Source organism: Rhinichthys klamathensis, unplaced genomic scaffold (genome assembly GCF_029890125.1).
Source record: "Rhinichthys klamathensis goyatoka isolate OS25496 unplaced genomic scaffold, OSU_Roscu_1.1 h1tg000134l_1, whole genome shotgun sequence".
Lineage (NCBI taxonomy): Eukaryota > Metazoa > Chordata > Actinopteri > Cypriniformes > Leuciscidae > Rhinichthys > Rhinichthys klamathensis.
In genome coordinates this window covers 385,748-405,056 of record NW_026606669.1, presented here as the reverse complement: position 1 = coordinate 405,056, position 19,309 = coordinate 385,748, and the positions used below count along the sequence as shown (strand labels likewise).

Here is a 19,309-nt window from a genome sequence, read left to right as displayed (position 1 = left end):
ATTTTTAGGGTGTTTGCCAACTTTAAATGCTGCCGTTCTAGAGAAGTGGAGGACCATATTTGACTCACCACAGCTAACTTCATGTTCTTAGTAATGCGGTCCTGCCAGGCGAAACAGAAGATATGAGGGAGGTACAGGGTGAAGTAGATGATGCCGCTGCAAGCCGCAGCCAGGTTGGCCTTATTGAAGAACACGCTCATCAGAAAGCACTGCATGATAGTGGCCACAGTGAACGTGAGGAGGAACAGGAACAGGATGATGGGATCGCTGTAATTGAGCACTTTTCCAGCCTGAGGACAAAGGCATACAATAATTAGGATACTCTTCTAATTTAAAACAGTGCTGTGTAATAAAGAGAGAGTGAGAGAAAGAGAGACAGAGACCCTCCATGTACTAACAACATACATCCAGCAGAGGTCACAATGCAACAAGTCTGAGAAAGGCTCAGAAGGACAAAGTTCATCACTCATCACATTTCTTCCTCACCATGATAATGGCAGTCAGCAGAGCGGTGCTGGCGGACATCACGAGGAAACTGTCGATGAACCATGTGTACCAGATGACTCTATTAGTGACGCCCATGGCCTTTAGTGTCTCCTTCAGCCTCATCTCCTTTTCCAGCACGATGCTCTTCACCACCATGGACACCGAGTAGATCCAGGCCAGCACCATGAAGATGGGGAAACAGCGATTTAGGGTCAGCATGAACCTTGATATGGGACAAAACAAGATCCATTGGATAATTGCAAGGTTTCATTGAGAACTATGATATGCCATGAAATAATGCAACTGGAGTCATTTTTGTACTTCATTACAATGGACTTCAAGGAACAGACCACCCAACATGAAAATTCTGTGAACATTTACTCACCCATATGAATCCTATCTTGACGTTCCCATTGCCTTCCATTGTATAGTCAAAAATATAATGGAAGTCAAAGGGAACCAAAACTTTTTGGTTGTCTACATTCTTCTTTTGTCTTCCACAGAAAAATAAAAAGCCATTCAGGTTTGAAACAACATGAGGGTACTCACCCTGTACTCACATGGAGTTTGTTTGAAAATGAATTTTGTTATATCTGCCCCTGTATATTATTTTTTGGTCCTTTTGGTTGGAAGAAATACATCTTATCTGTTCACTACCTGTCCTGCCTGTTCTTGGCTATGATCACCACACACCCAAATGATGAGAGAATTTTCATTTTTGGGTGGAATTTCCATTTAAGCTGGTTTGATGATACGGGATAGGATCAGTTAGCCATCACTCACATGTCATCCACGTAGCAGGGGTAGGGCATCTGCTGCACGTAAATACCTAGAGGCCAGTCATGACCTGTGTGTAACTTGAGGATACCATGTTCAATCATGTCCTGCAGGTAGGCAAAACCTCCCCAAATGTAGCGATGGTCCTCCAGAGGGTCTGCCCTGGGACCAGGGTCCCAGTACCTAAGAGAAAATGAGGGCATTTAGTAGTTTGATGCTCATTTAAAAAGTAAAAAAAAAAAACACAAGAAATGTTTCTTGAGCAGAAAATCAGCATATTTGAATGATTTCTGAAGGATCACGTAATGCTTGACGTATGCATGTAATGATGCTGAAAATTCAGCTTTGCCATCACAGGAATAATTTACATATCAAAATATACTCCAAATGAAAACAGTTATTTTAAATTGTAATAATATTTCACAATATTGCTGTTTTACTGAATTTGATCAAATTTGCTGAACCTTCTTTAAAAACATCTTAAAAATATTAACGATATATTTGAACAGTTGTGTATATTTTTTGAAAATTTTTCAAATGCAGTAAAAATGCATTAATCCTTAGTGGCCAACAGTTCTCACACAATAGAGCTCATTCAGTAAATCATAAGCTACAGTATTTCCAATTATGTTTGATGTTGCCTAATAAAACTATAGACTGTCATTGGGCATTGTCATTCTAAATTAAAATTCAGCCTTCAAGCATGTCACACTTGCTGTGGACTCAAAAAAATTAAATTCAGTAGTCTTTAATCCAAGAAATCTAAATACTAGGAGATACTTCAGGTAATGAAAATGCATATTAAACAATTACGAGAACTGACAGGGGACAACAGAAACTCAGAGCTATATACACACAAGAGAAACTAAACTAGACACAGGTGCAACTCATAGGTAACCATGGAAACAAACAGGGACACATTCGACAACCTAGGAGACAGATAAGCGGGAACATAAGCTACGTTCACACTGTCAGTCCAAATCCGATTTTTTCCCCCACATACGATTGTAATCTGATCTAAATTTATTGACACCCAGATTAGGTATCGCAACTGTTAAGATCCAATTTTGTGTCCATGCCGCTCTTTTGTTTTCCAGAATATCTGTATCGGTTTCTATGGCAATGATTTTGTGTTGGTAGGCAGTGTAATTGGTGTTATGAGGCATCGGCAGACACATAAGTTAGGAGGCTGGTATGCATGGCTTTATTCCGAGCTTACATCTCCACCGTTCTCCGTTATGTCATTTTCTGTTCCTCCGCCACTTTGCAACAACCCAACCTTGTTCTGCAGGGACTTTCAGTGCGTTTCCTATAACAACATCTGAGGTTTACGTTTTATGTGCTGTGAGAAAGTCACATAAACCACGATAAATCCGATCAGGGGTGCGTTTCCCGTACAACGACATAACTCGCTGCTTAACTACCATAGTACTATGCATCATTGAAGAAATCAACTAGCTAGTCACGACTGTTTCCCGAAACCATATTGTCGCAAAGTGGTCGTTCAACCACGTTGGTTTATAACGTCAGGCACGTGGTGGAGTAATAACTTCTTTTAATGAAACTGTTTGAGATCAAATTAATGCTAGATGGTTAGAAATAAATTACAGACATGGCATAGAGAACTATTTCTCATATTTCTCTGTTATTTCGCTTTATTTCCAGATTCAATAATAGGCTCCTTCTTACATAGTAGAGCACGTTCGCACATGCGCACTCTTCAAAAAGGGTGCTTTAAATATCTTAAACTCAAAGATGTAAAACACATTTGTATGTATTCTAAATAAAATACACAGGTTGTACTGAATGTCAGCTTGCTTATTTTGCTCAAGATACGTATTTATTAAGTCCACATGTCATGCAATCTAAAAACTATGCTTCTAACCACAGGTCGAGAGTTGTCGTTCCAACCACACAACTTTGTGATGCTGTTTGCGAATGTTCGTTGGAACGATGGTTTCGGGAAACACTGACTCGTTGAACTATGCTGATAACGACGGAACTTGTGACCATAGTTGGCTAACGATGCTTTCGGGAAACGCACCCCAGAGCAGTCAGACTGAAACGGATTTCCAAAAATGATTTGAATAACATTACATATGAATGTAAAAGTCTACGTTTAAACTGTCAGTCCGTCAGTGCGTATCTGATTGAAATCCGATCAGATTTAACAAGTGTGAACTCTAATAATAATTTTAGATCAGATTACTATCGGATTCAAAAATAATCGTTTTTCGGACTGACAGTGTGAACGTAGCCAAAATGATTTTTAAAAATTGAATTTCATGTGATTTTTGGCCGTTCACTTGCTAAATCTGATCGGATTTCAATCGGATATGCACAAAAGCGGGTATAGACTGACAGTCTGAATGTAGCCAGACAGAGCAACTGCGAATATAAAATGTGGTTTAATATAACCAGTTACTTTGTCTATTTTTGCTCTGCCAACAAAACATGGTTTTAAACGACGCAACAACAGAACAGGTACTTCGTTTCAGTGGGTCAGTGAAATACTGTATATGAATATTCCAGGACCTTAAAGTATTTAGAGAGTAGTTTGTCATGTACATGTAAAGAAATGTCAACCTCCTAGTTTGCTGGGAAGACTTCAAGAAAGTCAAAGCCAAGAAAGTTGGCTTTAATCTTAATTATAATAATGCTGAAATTTTGCAATAAAGCCTGTTTTTCCACAAGCCATACCATAACGATGTTTAAAATGACTAGGAGAAGTGCCACACACACAAAAAAAAAAAAAAAAAAAAAAAAAATCACAATTTGTAATTCAATTCACATTGTTTGTTTGTGGTGGCTGCGCTTTGCATTATGCCCAAAATAATGAAAACACAATGAACCGTGTTATTCTATCCTCTGCTGATGAACACACAGTGTCATTCTATCCTCTGCTGTTTGTCTTCGTTTGTCAAAGAGGGACGGTACAGTGAGATGTGACCAGACCAACACCTGCAGGCATGTTTTGTGCTTCAGAGAAACTCTCAGTAATGAGTGGTGTCTCTTTGCAGTGTGCAGCGCACATGGAGAAAGTGATTGTGCCCGCTCTTTCTCTCTCTGTTTCTCTAACAATAGTGTGTTGAGCAGTAACACCTTCCATGAACAATTCAGAGAAGATCTTCCATTCTCTCCTTACACAATAAATGTTATATAAAATCTGAATCAAAACTTGTACTCTGAAAGATGAGACATGAACTTTAATCTAATGTTCCTTCAAAGCTCCCTCAAGATTGATTTAAACATTTGCTTGCTTGTCTAGGATCTGTCTAGACAAGTAAGGAAGTCCACTAAAGGCTGGAATGGTTTCTTTAAAATTGGCGATTAAGATTAATGTCAAACAGATTCAGTTTCACTCTAATTCAGTGGTTTAATGGTCTCTTAATCTCTCTCTCATGAACTACCCAGCCTGACCCTATATAAGGAACAACCTTTATTAGATCAAGTCAACAATCAGGCCATTTCAACATCATGACTTCTCACCTGTCTTTGATTTTGTTGGTACGTTCCACAGCATCAATATCCATTCGGATCTTGAACTTGACGTGGCGGGGCAGGTCTGTGGTCCAGGGGTACATGTCCATGAAAACCAGACCCGCCCAGAACTTATTCTCCCCCAGCAGGTGCAGGGCCTGATGGGTCATCAGATTCTCATCCATGTTACCCACAAACTTATCCAGACTTATACACTGGTAAAATATAAAAGAAGAAGAGTGTAAATATGAGGAAATAGAAAACAATGTGTGTTTGAATGTTGAATCCTCTTGTGGTGACATCCACAATTAGAGTGGATCATATACTATATAGATGCACAAACGATGCAGGAAAAGTTACATGTCTAAGTACTATTAATACTTTTTATTCATTGCTCGGGAAGAAGCAATATTGCACGAGCAAGTGTTGTCCCACTGTTGTTACGAATACTCAGACAAATACTCAGTACTCAACTGAATACTCAGTTGTGGACAACTGCAAATGTGAATTTTTTTTATACAACAGGCCATTCAATTAAAAAGAACATTTTAGACACAATATTGCCAGTTTACTTTGTCTATTTTTGCTCTGCCAATGAAAATAGTTCCAAACGAAGCAACAACAGAACCGTCGTGCATCTCTGCGCTTCACTAATGGAATGAATCAGTGTTTTTAAACAAATGAATGGCTGCATCCAAAATCGCATACTTCCCTACTATATAGTAGGTGAAAAACAGTATGTGACAAAAGTAGTATGCCTGAATTCACAGTATTCATAAAAGAGTAGGCAAAAAGTACCCGGATGACCTACTACTTCCGGTGAGATTCTGAAGTGTGCATAAGATGGCCACTTTACTATCCCATGAGGCCACGAGAGAGGATTTGTTAATGGCAGTGAAGCGACGTAACTGATGCAGGTCACATGATAATGACAACATGGTGAATGTAGTACGTCCAGATTACATTCAAACTGCACACATTCATACTATATAGAATGTACTATTTTAGCAGTTATAAAGTAATTACTTATTCAATATAAGTACCTACTCAAGAGAATATGCGATTTCATTTTTTTTCTTTTTTGAACAAATGGGCTTGCCACTTGCCCCACCTACTGCTGTAACAATGTAACAGCAGAAAGAGTCTCTCTAAGATCCCATATCATCTAGAGTGCGCAAACACAGACAAGCGGCCAATAAAAAAAAAAAATCGAGGACTGGAACTAATAATGTTGTGTAATAATGTGTGTGTGTGTTTGTGTGTCACGCTTTCAAGAGCCGAAGCCGTTCTCCACGTAGCAGGCAGGCCTCTCGTTCTCAAAGCGCTCCGATGACATGGGAAAAATCACAGAGTCTGTGTTGGCTCTTCACTGGAGGACTGCTGTACAATAGTTGAGTGAACGGCTCGCTCTCACATCACATGCCACCGCACTAGAGCCGAGAGGCCTCCTATTTCATGTGCACCATATCTAATGGAGTCATTCACGGTAATGTACAATGCCACCAGAGGTCCCGAATAAACAAGTGAATGGAAAGGTTCAATGGGACCCCCCGCAGGACTCACATGTTCTAAACACATTTCAATTCAAAAACACAACATTCACATTCAGAAGCACTCAGCTTGAGATCACACCCCTGAAAAACCACAAACAAACCAAAAATAGCAAGAATTTCTTTCAGTGACAAATGATGCTCTTAAAGGTAACATTTGAGCGGGGCTGAACGATGACAGCTATAGCTAATGGGCTAAACAAGCAAGGTTTGTTTGTAAAGCACGATGGCTCGCCGCTCGGGCAGAGACAAAGGGAGGCTGGGTCACTCTATGATAGCTTTCTCCCACCATCGCCGTCCCAATCTAATCAATTTGCGGGAAAGAGGCCTCCAGCTTACGGGGCCGGTTGTGGCTGGGGAGGTGAGGTAACAGAGTGATTTGCCCCTCTTGTTTCTCAATGAAGCCCCCCGTCCACAAAAACAACACGGCACTGGCAAAGGCTGGCTCTCCCTCCCACTCTCCACTTAATCACAGCTGCACAATAGAGGGGCCTGCATGCTGTTGACAGCTTGCTTGTTCTTTTCCCTTTCACCCATCTGGCCACGGTGGGCTCTCTATAGCTGTGCTAAGTGGTCTTTCTTGTGGTGATGTGCTGAGAGCAATCAGCACTCCGCAGAACGAGAGCTAAAGAGCCTCATTCTGTGAAGTGAGGAACGGCAAGGATGGTTTGAGGAAATGCTCTACATGCTCTACATCGCTAGACCTTTTCATCTCTTCTAGAAAGAGATGAATGTTTTAGAGGGGCAAGGTTAAAGGATGCAAATTACTTTTGACTCTATTCATGGAAGATATTTGCCAATATTAACATATTACAGTGCTAAATAATGTTCCTTTTGGCTTTCACCGGACACTCCACTTGTGATTGTTTCTGAAGAAATCTGTTGAATGAATTATTGTTTTGTTACAGAAAACTGTAATATATTCATATTTATATTGTATCAATCAAATATCTTTACAGTATCTTTACAGTGGTAAATAATATTCCTTTCACACCTGTGGATGTGTCTGAAAGATGATCCTTAATTTATCCTTAAAGGGTAGAAAAATGAAAATTCTGTCATAATTTACTCAGCCTCAATTCGTATTCTCATAAAAAGTATTCTCGATTTCTCGTCGCTTCATAACCTTAAAGGATTAGTTCACTTTAAAAAAAACTTTTGCTGATAATTTACTCACCCCCATGTCATCCAAGATGTCCATGTCTTTATTTCTTCAGTCGAAAAGAAATTAAGGTCGACACCAGACGATGAATAAGGGTCTTATCAAGCGAAACGATCGCTCATTTAAAAAAGAAATAACAAAGTTTAAGTTTTATAAGCTCAAATGCTCGCTTTGCTCTGTTCTGTGTGACTCTCCTGTTCGAACTCGTTCATCAAAATGAACGAATCTTTATCTTCATCGTTCCGAATTCACTCGGAAAAAGATTAGTTCATTTTGATGAACGAGTTCGAACAGGAGAGTCACACAGAACAGAGCAAAGCGAGCATTTGAGCTTATAAAACTTAAACTTTGTTATTTCTTTTTTAAATGAGCGATCGTTTCGCTTGATAAGACCCTTATTCATCGTCTGGTGTCGTTAAAAGCCATTTGAACAGTTTGCAGTTTGCACTGAAACTGTCTTTTGGACCTTGAACCGTTTGGTGCCCAGCAAAGTGCATTATATGGAGAAAAATCCTGGAATGTTTTCATCAAAAACCTTAATTTCTTTTCGACTGAAGAAAGAAAGACATGGACATTTTGGATGACATGGGGGTGAGTAAATTATCAGCAAAAGTGTTTTTAAAAGTGAACTAATCCTTTAAGGTTGAACTGCTGTAGTCACATGGACAACCTTTCTGGGCCTTGAAAGTGGTAGTGGCGTTGCTGTCCATAGAGAGGTCAGAGAGCTCTCGGATTTCACCAAAAATATTTTAATTTGTGTTCCGAAAATGAACAAAGGTCTTACGGGTTTGGAACGACATGAGGGTGAGTAATTAATGAGAGAAATTTCATTTTTTGGTTGAACTAACCCTCTTCTAAATTGATGACTGCTCTCACCTCACTGTACTGGTTGAGCATCCGAATAACCTGATCAGCCAGACTGAAGACATTTCTCCAGTCAAAGTTTGTCATGTTCATATATCGATCCTCTACTGGACCATTGTGCAGGAAGTTAAGGATGTCTTTGGTAGAGAACTCTGTTTCTTTTAGACGCCTGTCCAAAAAGTCCATCACTGTGGGGTTTCTAAGTGTGTCCTACAGTGGGGAGGAAAAAAGAGAAAGAAAGTTGGAAATAGAAATGAAGGACAGTAACACACACTGCAAAAAAAGTATCTTATGCTCACCAAGAATCCATTCATGTGATCAAAAATACAGTGAAAACTGTGTTATTTAAAAAAAAACTGTTAATATGCTGTTAAAATATGTTATAAAACTATGTTAATACATTTTAAAATGTAATTTATTGAAGCTGAATTTTCCGCATCATTACTCCAGTCTTCACTGTCACATGATCCTTCAGAAATCATTCTAATGAGCTGATTTATCATTATCAAAGTTGAAAACAGTTTGAGGAAGCAATGATCCATTTCTTCGGGATTCTTTGATGAAAAGAATGTTCAAAAGAACAGCATTCATTTGAAATAGAAATATCTTCAAACATTATAATTATATTTACTGTAACTTTCGATCAATTTAATGCATTTCTGAAAGGTATTATTCTTTAAAAAAAATCTTACTGACCCCAAAACTTTTAAACAGCAGTTTATACGAATAATCTCAGACAATATTTGAGAATGGATTTACTTATAGATACCATATCATGAGAGATGATAACAATTCAAACTTAACCCCATGAGAGATCATACACTAAAGGAGGGCAGTGGATTAGATATTTTGACGTTTGTTGGCATAATGTGGCATGTGAAGAGAGGTGTGTGTGTGTGTGTGTGTGTGTGTGTGTGTGTGTGTGCATGTATGTGTGGGTATGAGATGAAAAGAAACAGATAGGTTACCCGTATCATGTTCATTTGGACGCTGTTCTGAAAAAACTCCCAGAGCTGTGGTCCCACCTCTTCCCAGACCTTACCCATTTTCTGCAACCTTTCTAGCTCCTCAAAAGTAGTGTTGGCCTGGAGAACACACACACACACAATCAAATCACACAATCATCATACTGTATGTCTACATGGCACCTTAGGGATACACAATAAAAAAATACTCAGCAATGTTCCATCTCATTGAAACAAAAACAACCATCCAGATGGAAATATATTCCAGTGTAACCCTGACTGTTGAAGCACACAATACGCTTGCTGGATTATCTCAAATTAACATGCAGAAAATGATCATCAGGTTTTAGACTTGTGGAGTTAATGCAGCTCATATGCTGCTGTTATTAAAGAAAAAGACAGATACACCAAATACTGACATTCTCAAATTCATGTTGTTGTTTTTTTTCAGATTTTGATGGACCCTTTTGAACATTCTGTTGACTGAGTAATTTTGCAACTACATGTCTACTTCTTATAGTAGAGTATTAGTAGACTGTCTGCATAATATCTGCTAACTCTTTATTGTGATGGTCTTAGAATAGACATTCTGCTATCTATAAGTAACTTTGCAACTACATGTCAACTTATTCTAACCCAATCAGTCTACTAATACTCTACTAACACTCTAATGAGAGTTAGTAGACATGTAGGTGCAATGTTATTTATAGTCACAGAATGTGTTAAAGGGACCATCAAAATAAAGTGAAACCCAAATTTTTTGTCTGTACTGTATTCCATTCGAATGTTTGGGGTCAGTAAGATTATTTTTTTCTTCTTTTTAGAAACTATTACTTTTATTTAGCAAGGATGCATTAAATTATTCAAAAGGAAAAAGTAAAGACTTTTATAATGTTACAAAATATTTATATCTCATATAAACGCTTTTAAACTCTATTCATCAAAGAATCCTGATAAAAATGTGTCACAGTTTCCACAAAAATATTAAGCAGCAACTGTTTTTAACATTGATAATAATATGTTTATGTTTAAACATCAAATCAGCATATTATAATGATTTCTGAAGGATCATGTGACACTAAAGACTGGAGTAATGATGCTAAAAGTTCAGCATTGCATCACATGAATAAATTGCATTTTTTAAAATATATTTAAATAAAAAAAAGTTTTTTTAAATTGTTATAATATTTCACAATAGCACTGTTATTGTATTTCTGATCAAATAAATGCAGCCTCATAAGCATATTATTAGATCATAGATATTATTTCAGAGAAAATCTTACCAACCAACCCCAAATATTTTTGAATGGCAGTATATGATTTGGTTGACAATGCATGTGTTGTGAATGGGTGGATATTTAAATCTTACACTCTTTATTATCTTTCTGACAGCCGGGGAGTCTGGGGTGTACAGGATCTTCCCCATCACCAGAGGCTTCACTGAATTCCACACGATTTTAGTAATAGGGTTCGACTCCAGGTTCTGCATCAATGCATTACAGAATGGAGCTGTGGGCCACAGAGAGAGTGAATAATAAGCAACAGAACAAGAACAGAAAGAGAAAGTGAAGCATAGAAAGTAAAAGAAAGAGAAAGTAAAAGTGCTAAATAAAAAAAGAAACGAACTGAAACAGACAGATTAACAGCTCTCACTTGCTGTCTTGTCATAGCTGTAGCTCTCATGTCCTCTTGAGTTGTTGATGCCTAGGAAAGCCTTGTAGTTGTTGTCCTCGTACCAGTTAAAGGAGAACACCCGGGTGCCCTCCCCCTCAGGGTATCCGCAGAACAGATCTGACACAGTGGACATCAGCTGACTGAAGGAAGAGGGACCCCCAGGCTGGAAGATGGAGTACATGACCCGCATCAAGTCTTGGGAGCTGGGCCTCTCTGCAAGCTGTGAGAGAAAGGACATTTTAGTAAATGTAAACTTTTACAGTCTGATTTTAAAAATCAAAACTATAACAACTACAGTATGTACAGATTAATTTATGTATATGGGGTGTTAAATGCAACAGGGCAGGAGAGATGGAGGAAGGCAAGATTTTCAGCCCAAAAAATCTTGAATGATAATTTTTGTATGCGTTAATGACCTTTTTGAGCTTGAATTACCAGCTATTTTAATTGTATAGGAAAGAGCAACTTGGACATTCTGCTAATAGCACCACTCTTACTTGAGAATAACTAAGAATAACTAAAATAATGAAAAAATGAATGAAAAAAAAAAACTCTTTTAAAGGCAAGAGATGTGCCCCAGGCAGTCGCTTACAGTAAGTTGCCTAATTGGTTGACCGACCTTGTCTGAACCTCTCCATCCAGGTCAACATCTCTTATCTGCCGTAACTATTCTCAACACGCGTGGCAACCTAAAGACGCATCTCCCTGAAGAGGATATCCCTAAATAAACCTTCATGTACAGTTGTGGCTGAATTTGGCATCCTGGAGGTAAACATAAGGTGAGAACCAGGTTTGGAATTGATCCGATTTGAATTCTGTCATGCATGATCAATCTAATCCAGCTGGTAAACGTTGTATAGAAATAAACAACACACAAAAAAAGTGTTTTTTTGTCCATACAATGTCCAATGCTGTTTTGGACCCCATAAAAAATAAAAAAATAAAAATAAAAAAAAATATTACACTTGCTTCAGAATACCTTTGTTTGTATTCTGCAGAAGAAATAAAATCATACAGGCTTATATAATAATATGTAATAAGTAAATAATGACAGATTTTTCATTTTTGAGTGTATTAAAGAAAACAATTTCTACAACATATAAAATACATCATGTAATCTGATGTTATCTCTGATGTTAAGGGAAACGCATCAGGGAGAATTCCTGTGGGGGGCAAATATCCTCACAGCTGTTATGCTTATATTAATCTCAAAACTGAACCGCAAAGCCTAGCAAACACTGCTCTGCGTCAAAATACGAGTGAACGTGAGATCCAGCACTTTTCCATGGGTCGTGAACTCTCAATCACAATATGATAGCCATGTAAGACAAACCAGGTCAAGATAAGTGTAGGTGAAAACATGAAGATTTCCATAGAGGCTTTCAGTATGAGTAATGAGTCATTGCTCAACCTCGACTAAACTAACACTTTTACTCCCTACTTCCCATTCATACATTCAGACCCACTCAGCGCAGATGGATTTAGAGATGGGTGATAGCAATAGTTGGCCAGGCTTTCTGTCACCCAAGCAAAAGGGAAAGAAATGTACTCCACCTTCAGGATGTGACCTCAGTGGAATGTCCTTTCGACATAATAATAAAACAGGAGTGATGACACACGTGCATGTACACACATTAAACTGGTCATATAAACGCTTTCTGCCCTCTTCATGGGATTGTGGTGATTTAACCGTACAACTGAGGTTCTGATGTGATGGACAAAAACGATCCGCACACACGTTCCTAACCTCTTTCTTGGAGCTTTCTGAAGAGCTGAAGGGAAGTGAGGCGCTTCCTGGATGCTAAAATAAGGGTCTTGAAAGGGGAGAGGAACTGAGCTTTCTCAAGCAGTCTTACCTCCTGAAGCTTGTCAGACACTGCTGAAAGCACTCGACCCCAGAACTGGAGGTCCATCCCAGTCGTGTGATTATCCAGGACCACGGGCAACTGAACACCGAGAGAAGGAAAGAGACGTTTGAGTTTATATGAAACCAAGTTAAAACGGAAATGTCAGAATTGATTAGGTTACAAATCAGTATATAATTACTTTGAGTACACAATTCTAAACATGTCTTTCAATAGCTTTATTTTGTTTTAAAAGTACAAATTAAAATACATTACATATCACCATTTAAAGGTGCATTGTGTAATATTTAGGAGGATCTGTTGACAGAAATGCAATGTGGTGAATAAAGACCTTACATAATGAACCGAAGTAACCCCTTAGGCTACAGTACTTCGAAATTGCCATCTTGCGCCGACATGTTTCTAGCCCTAAACAGACAAACTACTACAGAGCACATTTCGTCACTATGTTGTTCTTCGTACAAAGAAGCTAGCTAAAGTCAGCGAATAAAACACTAACACAATGATGAACACGGAACAATAATATTAGCAATAACATCGTTTTACTGAATAATTAAGTAAACATCATTTCTTAATGTATCTTTGTAAAGAAACCTCATTGCTTAACTGGCCACTCTCTGATGTCTCAGACGATGACATCTTTTCCTGGCAGCCACCGTAACTTCTGTTGGTTGCCATTCTTAACCTCACCACTAGATGCTGCTAAAAATCACACACTGCACCTTTAAAGGATTTTTAAATGTTTTTAAAAGAGGTCTCTGCATTTTCTTCCTTTTTTAATCACATGATCCATCAGAAATCATTCTAATACACTGATTTGGCACTCAAAAAACACGTATTACTATTATCAATGTTGAAAATAGTTGTGCTGCTTAATATTTTTGTGGAAACCGTGATACACTGATACAAGTTACAACCATGATTTATTAATGAACTTTTGAACAGTAGTGCATGTAAATATATATTTTTATTTAAATAGATGCCAAACATTTTTAAGATTTTACATCTATGTATATTGTGTAGATAGTAGCCAACCTGTCACCTGTCCTGTTAATGTAATCAGCAAAAGGGTTTCCAATTTATTATGAAACAAAATGCAAAAAACTATTATGTGCATAGTTTAGTCTTATTTAGTTTCTACTTGGTGCTACATCTCTGCTCACTTTGACTAAACAGAAATGTGTCCCTTTGCAAAATCAAACACTGACAAAAAAGAGAGCTTAGTTTAGTTTAGCTTCAACCCTAATTAAACGCACCTGATCCAGCTCATCAAGTCCTTCAGGCTTATTTGAAAACTACAGGTACTGTATTGCTGCGTTCCAGGCAGGCTTTTGAGCACGTAAATCACGACTTCAAACCACGACTCACGACTTTGTAGCGTTCCAGGCCAGTCACGCCAAACTACCTGAGCGCAAGGAATTGTGGTAGCTAGATGTAAACAAACCATTGTTGTTTTGTATGGTTTCGCGGGCTATGTGACGTCCGAGCTCGTAACTGGGAGTCCATCGATCTAGTACGAGTTCACGGGTGGGAAGTCACGGGTTTGACTGCCGTTCCAGTGCACTTTCACTGGTATAAGGTTGGAAAAACACGGGTTACAGGTTGCCTGGAACGCGGCATAAGAGTTGGAGCAGGGTTGGAACTAAACCCCCAGGAACTGAGTTTTGCACCCCCTGCTGCATGATTTCTAGAGCTGATATAGGGCAATTTGCTCAGCAGAGTGATGTAAGCTTTGTTTTGATTGCATCATCCATGACTTAACATGATGCAATTCGTATCATGCATGACGGAACACCAGCTTGAGATTTGATCATTCATTGTTTTGCCTAAAAGCAAGTACAGTCATAGATTTATTCATAGATCCGGTCAAAGGTGTAATTTAGTGATTTCTGGTTTAAATAAAACCAAGTAACCAAGAATTAGTAAAGTTTGACTACATTTATTTCAGAAGCATTTTGGCTGTAGACCAGTGTAAATAATGATTTAACGTTTATTGATTAATTACAATGATATTTAATAAAAGTAGAAAATTTATTTCCTCATTGCATTGCTACTTGTTTAAATGTAGACAATTTATTGGTACACATTATTCCAAATAAAAAATAAAACTTTTGCCTTCATAATCTTTCATGAAAAAATAATAACTTGCTCTGCCTCTTCCTCTGAAATGACTTGCCAGTTCTTCTAAACACCACTTAGGCCATGTGGGTGATTTGATAATGTTTTACAAAAAACTAAACGTTGTTTGGGTACTGTTGTAACAAATTCATATTCAGGTATGAATGAACTCAATGGTGAGTCAGTGTTTAAGATACGAGTAGAGAGATGCAAGATTAGCAACAACTTTTTCCGAAAGCTTAACATCATCACGAGACAGCAAAACTGCTCAAAGAACAGCAACTGCTTCTGCAGTCCTTATCACCTGAGGGTGTGTCTTCATTAATCTCATTAGTAAATTAGGCCAAGCAGTGTCATCATGCTAACGCTACCATCTGCTTTGGCCTAACCCAGGCTGAACCTCACAGAGAGAGAGAGAGAGAGACTAAGAAAGAGAAAGCTGATAAGTAGTGTTGTTTCAGCAGTGTTTTCATAGGTCTCCTAAAATCTAACAACAGGTAAGTAGGTCTGCCTCATGATCCACATTCTTAGTTTAGTGCACCACCTGCCAACACTTATGATGTGTTTAGAACTGCTTTTCCATAATTCCAAAGCAAGTGACACATCAGGTGACATCCATACAGCTCCTGTATACAACATACTATAAAGGAGTACATTGATGAAAGTTAATTACTGTTGACTCTGACCTAAATATTTCCAAACTTTATGAAAAATATTTAAATTTCCCTGAAACGAAACATACCGGTTTAAAAATGTATAAGCCAAACAGAGAGTGAGTTACAGAGAGAGTGCATTATAACACCCAGTGACCATTTAGAGACATTTCGAGATCTAAAAAAAAACATTGGGAGCTTATTGGACCCAGAATTAGGCTCCAGTTTAACTATTCTGGTTGTCTTATATATACTATAACTATTTAACTTTATAACTACTCTATTATATTTATAAATGTATAAATTATTATAATGTCGGTATAATTTAGTCTTTAATTTACCATTCAAAGTTTGGGGGGCGGTGTAATTTTAAACGTTTCTGAAGGAAGTCTCTAATGCTCACCAAGACTGCATTTATTATGAGTTATAAAAAAAAGTTATATTTTTACAATTTAAAATATCTGTTTTAGCAAAGCTGAATTTTCAGCATCATTACTCCAGTCTTCAGTGTCACATGATATATATATATATATATATATATATATATATATATATATATATATATATATATATATTTGAGTGGTACATCATTTACATTTTATGTAGTCGGCCTTGAATGTACTTATACACAACATTTTCAATCCATTTCGTTTTGGAATTATAATGTTCAGGCATTAAATTTGGTCATATTTTGGGATTGAATTACATCTCATTTCTCTAAACACCAGTATAACAGTGCAGCATGTGTAAAGAGAAAGTGTCATGACTGACCAGTCGGAAGAGCTTGAAGAAGTCTAAGTTGGCATAAAGTACATCCTCGATCATCTGCAGTCTCTGCTGGGAAAGGGCACACATGGCGTTGTGGACCCCGTACAATCCTCTGCGGCTGGGGAAGATGAGGAATCGCTCCAAAAGAGCCTGACTGCAGGCGATCTCCTTCAGAGTCAGATCCGGGACACCATATGCGAACTGGAAACATAGGAACAGACTTTTGGGCAAAGTTCAGCATGTCCAGAATTAAAGCTCTGCTTAGTGAAGATGAGACTGCCCAGAAGATGTTTTATTTATTGCTCAGTGGTTATTCTTACATAGCTATGAAAAACTAATTTCAGTTCTAAGTTACATTATGTTTCATTGGAAAAACTTTGTTTTGCATAAACTATACAAAAAATAGACACAAATGAGACCATGGTTAACATATAGTCAGAGTATAGAGATATGCAATAAATGAGAATAACAAATTTGCTCAAATCTATTTGGTTTGGGAAGAATTTGATGAAAAATCTTGCTCCGGCTACTTAGACGTGTGTATGGTGCGGGAGCAGCATAGGTTAGTTGTTGCAACGAGTGAGAAAAGTTAACATGGAGCAACTAAAGCTCAAACCTCCGGAGAATCGCCCATTTAAAAAAATGGCGAACAGAGGAGAATGTGACAGAGCTCGTAATAAATCGAGGATCAACATTGGCTTGTAATGTTGTAAATGTTGTAAAGGTGGAGATGGCGTTTTTATTACTCAACAGGTGAGTATTTTGATGAACAGATAAATCTCCATATGTAGCTCTCTAACAGAGTTCATTGTAAAGCATTATATGTTGTGAAGGGTCATTTCATTATGGTTGTTGTAGCGCTGTGCTTGAATTTATTTTCAAGGAAGTACCGTGTCTATTAGAGGGTATAGCTACCGTAATGTCTTCAGCTAGTCTGCTCCTTTCCATCGAATCTCTTAAACCTATTAGTGAATGTTTTATGAGCAGTAGAACCATTTTGTTTTATGAACCCTATTCATCCACACAGTCATGTAGAGCCGAAGCACAACCAAAACAATGTTCTTCTGCAAAATGCATACAGTTTTGTTTTATAACTGCTACACGGCCAAAAGTTACATAGCATACCTTTAAAATGACTATAATTTTTTACAGTGTAAGACTTTTTGAAACTCTAGAGGACAAAAATAAGATTACTAAGGTAATATTTTTCGTAGGATGACATTTTTGAGAAGCAGGAGACTTAAGAATATATTTGATATCATTGCTATCTTGAAAAAATGGGGTGTTATTTCATTTATGATATTTGTTTGTTTAGGGTTAAGTAAACTAGCTACTAGAACAACAACAAAAACAAAAGTCTCAGCATGATCTTGTAGAAATATCTTCAGATAGATTATGATTTGGTCTGACTTATCAAAAAGTCAATTAGGTGAATTGTTTTTACATTTGTGTTGAAGAAATCGTTCAAATACAGATTTCCAGAAATATCTCTCTACTGTACATTATGCTGCGTGCAACAATATATCGAGATGCACTTAGTAATGTGTAGGATTAAAGCAGTCTACTTAAGAGTGCTTAAATCACTGAGACAATGGACTGCACAATAAATCAGCCTGTGTGTGAGAGGCCAGCGTGAAACAAAAGAAGACGTACGTCACCAAGACAATGACATACAACCTCAGGAAGGGCTCTCAGTGACTGTTAAACACCATAAAAGACAACACAAACCCACTAGATTTCGCTGGAAACATCCCGATAGGAGTGTATGAGGATGTGACTGCGTGGCAAGATTCTTGTTGCAGTGGAAGCTGATCAAGCCTTTATGAAAGCAAACGTCTCGCAAGAGAAGCAAGCAGCCATTGTGCTGTTGAAAAACAGTAGCCTAAAAAGTTACATTTGCCATAACTTACTTGCTCCACCCGCAATAGTGCATTTGTAAGATCATTCACAACAGCTATTGAAAGCCCAACGTCCCGCAGTAGGAATGACGTTAGACTCTCGTCGTCCTTCAGAATGTACTCCACTTTCAGTCCTTTACCTGATAGCACAGGGGAAAGGAAAGGACATGGAGGAAAATATATGATTAAACATCAATGTAGATGTGTGAGTACATAAAGGGAGAAAAATCACAGTGTCAGTATTGATAACAACATTTGTACAATGAAAATGTAAGAAAATGTGAGTGCCTATGCAAAACTCGCTGCCATTGTGTTGCTGTAAGTTTTTCACTCAATTTATTGTCCAGACAATAAAAGTCCAAGCCTCATTTAAGTATGTAAAGGTCATCAAATATTTGTTTTAGATCATAAAAGTTGCTTTCTTAAACTAAATCCTTTAAAACTTTTACTTGAGATACAAATATTCCCCTTTTTGTGGCCTAGTTACGAACATGTGAAATGGGAAGAATGCATTCCACACCTTCTTAACTGAAGCACTCTTAACATTGCAGCAGAGTGCTGACCAGCGTGTATAATGACTTTGACATATATTCACTCAGAGGACAAACTGTGCTGACAAAGTGCTTCAATGGATCACTTGATCACTGAATTCTTTGCTGAAAGCTTTGTCGCTCAACAGTATATACTCTGTGCTGAAAGGTTACGACATGGGAGTCGTGTGTGGAGAAAGTGCTGACAGATCCAACTAATTCACTGCAGTTAAAGGTGCTCAGAGATAAACTAATAGGGCTGTTACTTGTATAAAAGATTTAATAAGACATATTATGAAAAATATTTTGATGTGACATTAAAAAGATGCAAATGATCACTGTGATGAGATATTTTTCCAAGTAGGATGTGTCCCTGGATCAAAATCCTAATTGGTCCTAGAACATTTCTGGAAAAGATGTTTATGAATAATATTTTTAAGTTGGCATTATTATATTAAATTTAGGGCTGTCAAACGATTAATCACGATTAATTGCATCCAAAATAAAAGTTTGTGTTTA

The 19,309-nt window shown here is 37.7% G+C and overlaps 1 protein-coding gene across 3 annotated transcripts in view; it reads right to left on the bottom strand.

Moving 5' to 3' along the window:
* The window catches only part of abca4b (ATP-binding cassette, sub-family A (ABC1), member 4b), a 48,854-nt gene that overhangs the window by 22,097 nt on the left and 7,448 nt on the right, over window positions 1–19,309 (bottom strand). For all 3 annotated transcript variants that reach the window (XM_056256969.1, XM_056256967.1, XM_056256968.1), the window contains exons 6-16: window positions 18,273–18,400; window positions 16,366–16,563; window positions 12,815–12,904; window positions 10,938–11,178; window positions 10,654–10,793; window positions 9,288–9,404; window positions 8,332–8,529; window positions 4,753–4,958; window positions 1,270–1,446; window positions 487–709; window positions 69–290 (exon numbers count right to left, since the gene is read on the bottom strand). In XM_056256969.1, the coding sequence (XP_056112944.1) occupies window positions 69–290; window positions 487–709; window positions 1,270–1,446; window positions 4,753–4,958; window positions 8,332–8,529; window positions 9,288–9,404; window positions 10,654–10,793; window positions 10,938–11,178; window positions 12,815–12,904; window positions 16,366–16,563; window positions 18,273–18,400 (1,940 nt within the window). The remainder of the gene's footprint in view (window positions 1–68; window positions 291–486; window positions 710–1,269; window positions 1,447–4,752; window positions 4,959–8,331; window positions 8,530–9,287; window positions 9,405–10,653; window positions 10,794–10,937; window positions 11,179–12,814; window positions 12,905–16,365; window positions 16,564–18,272; window positions 18,401–19,309) is intronic.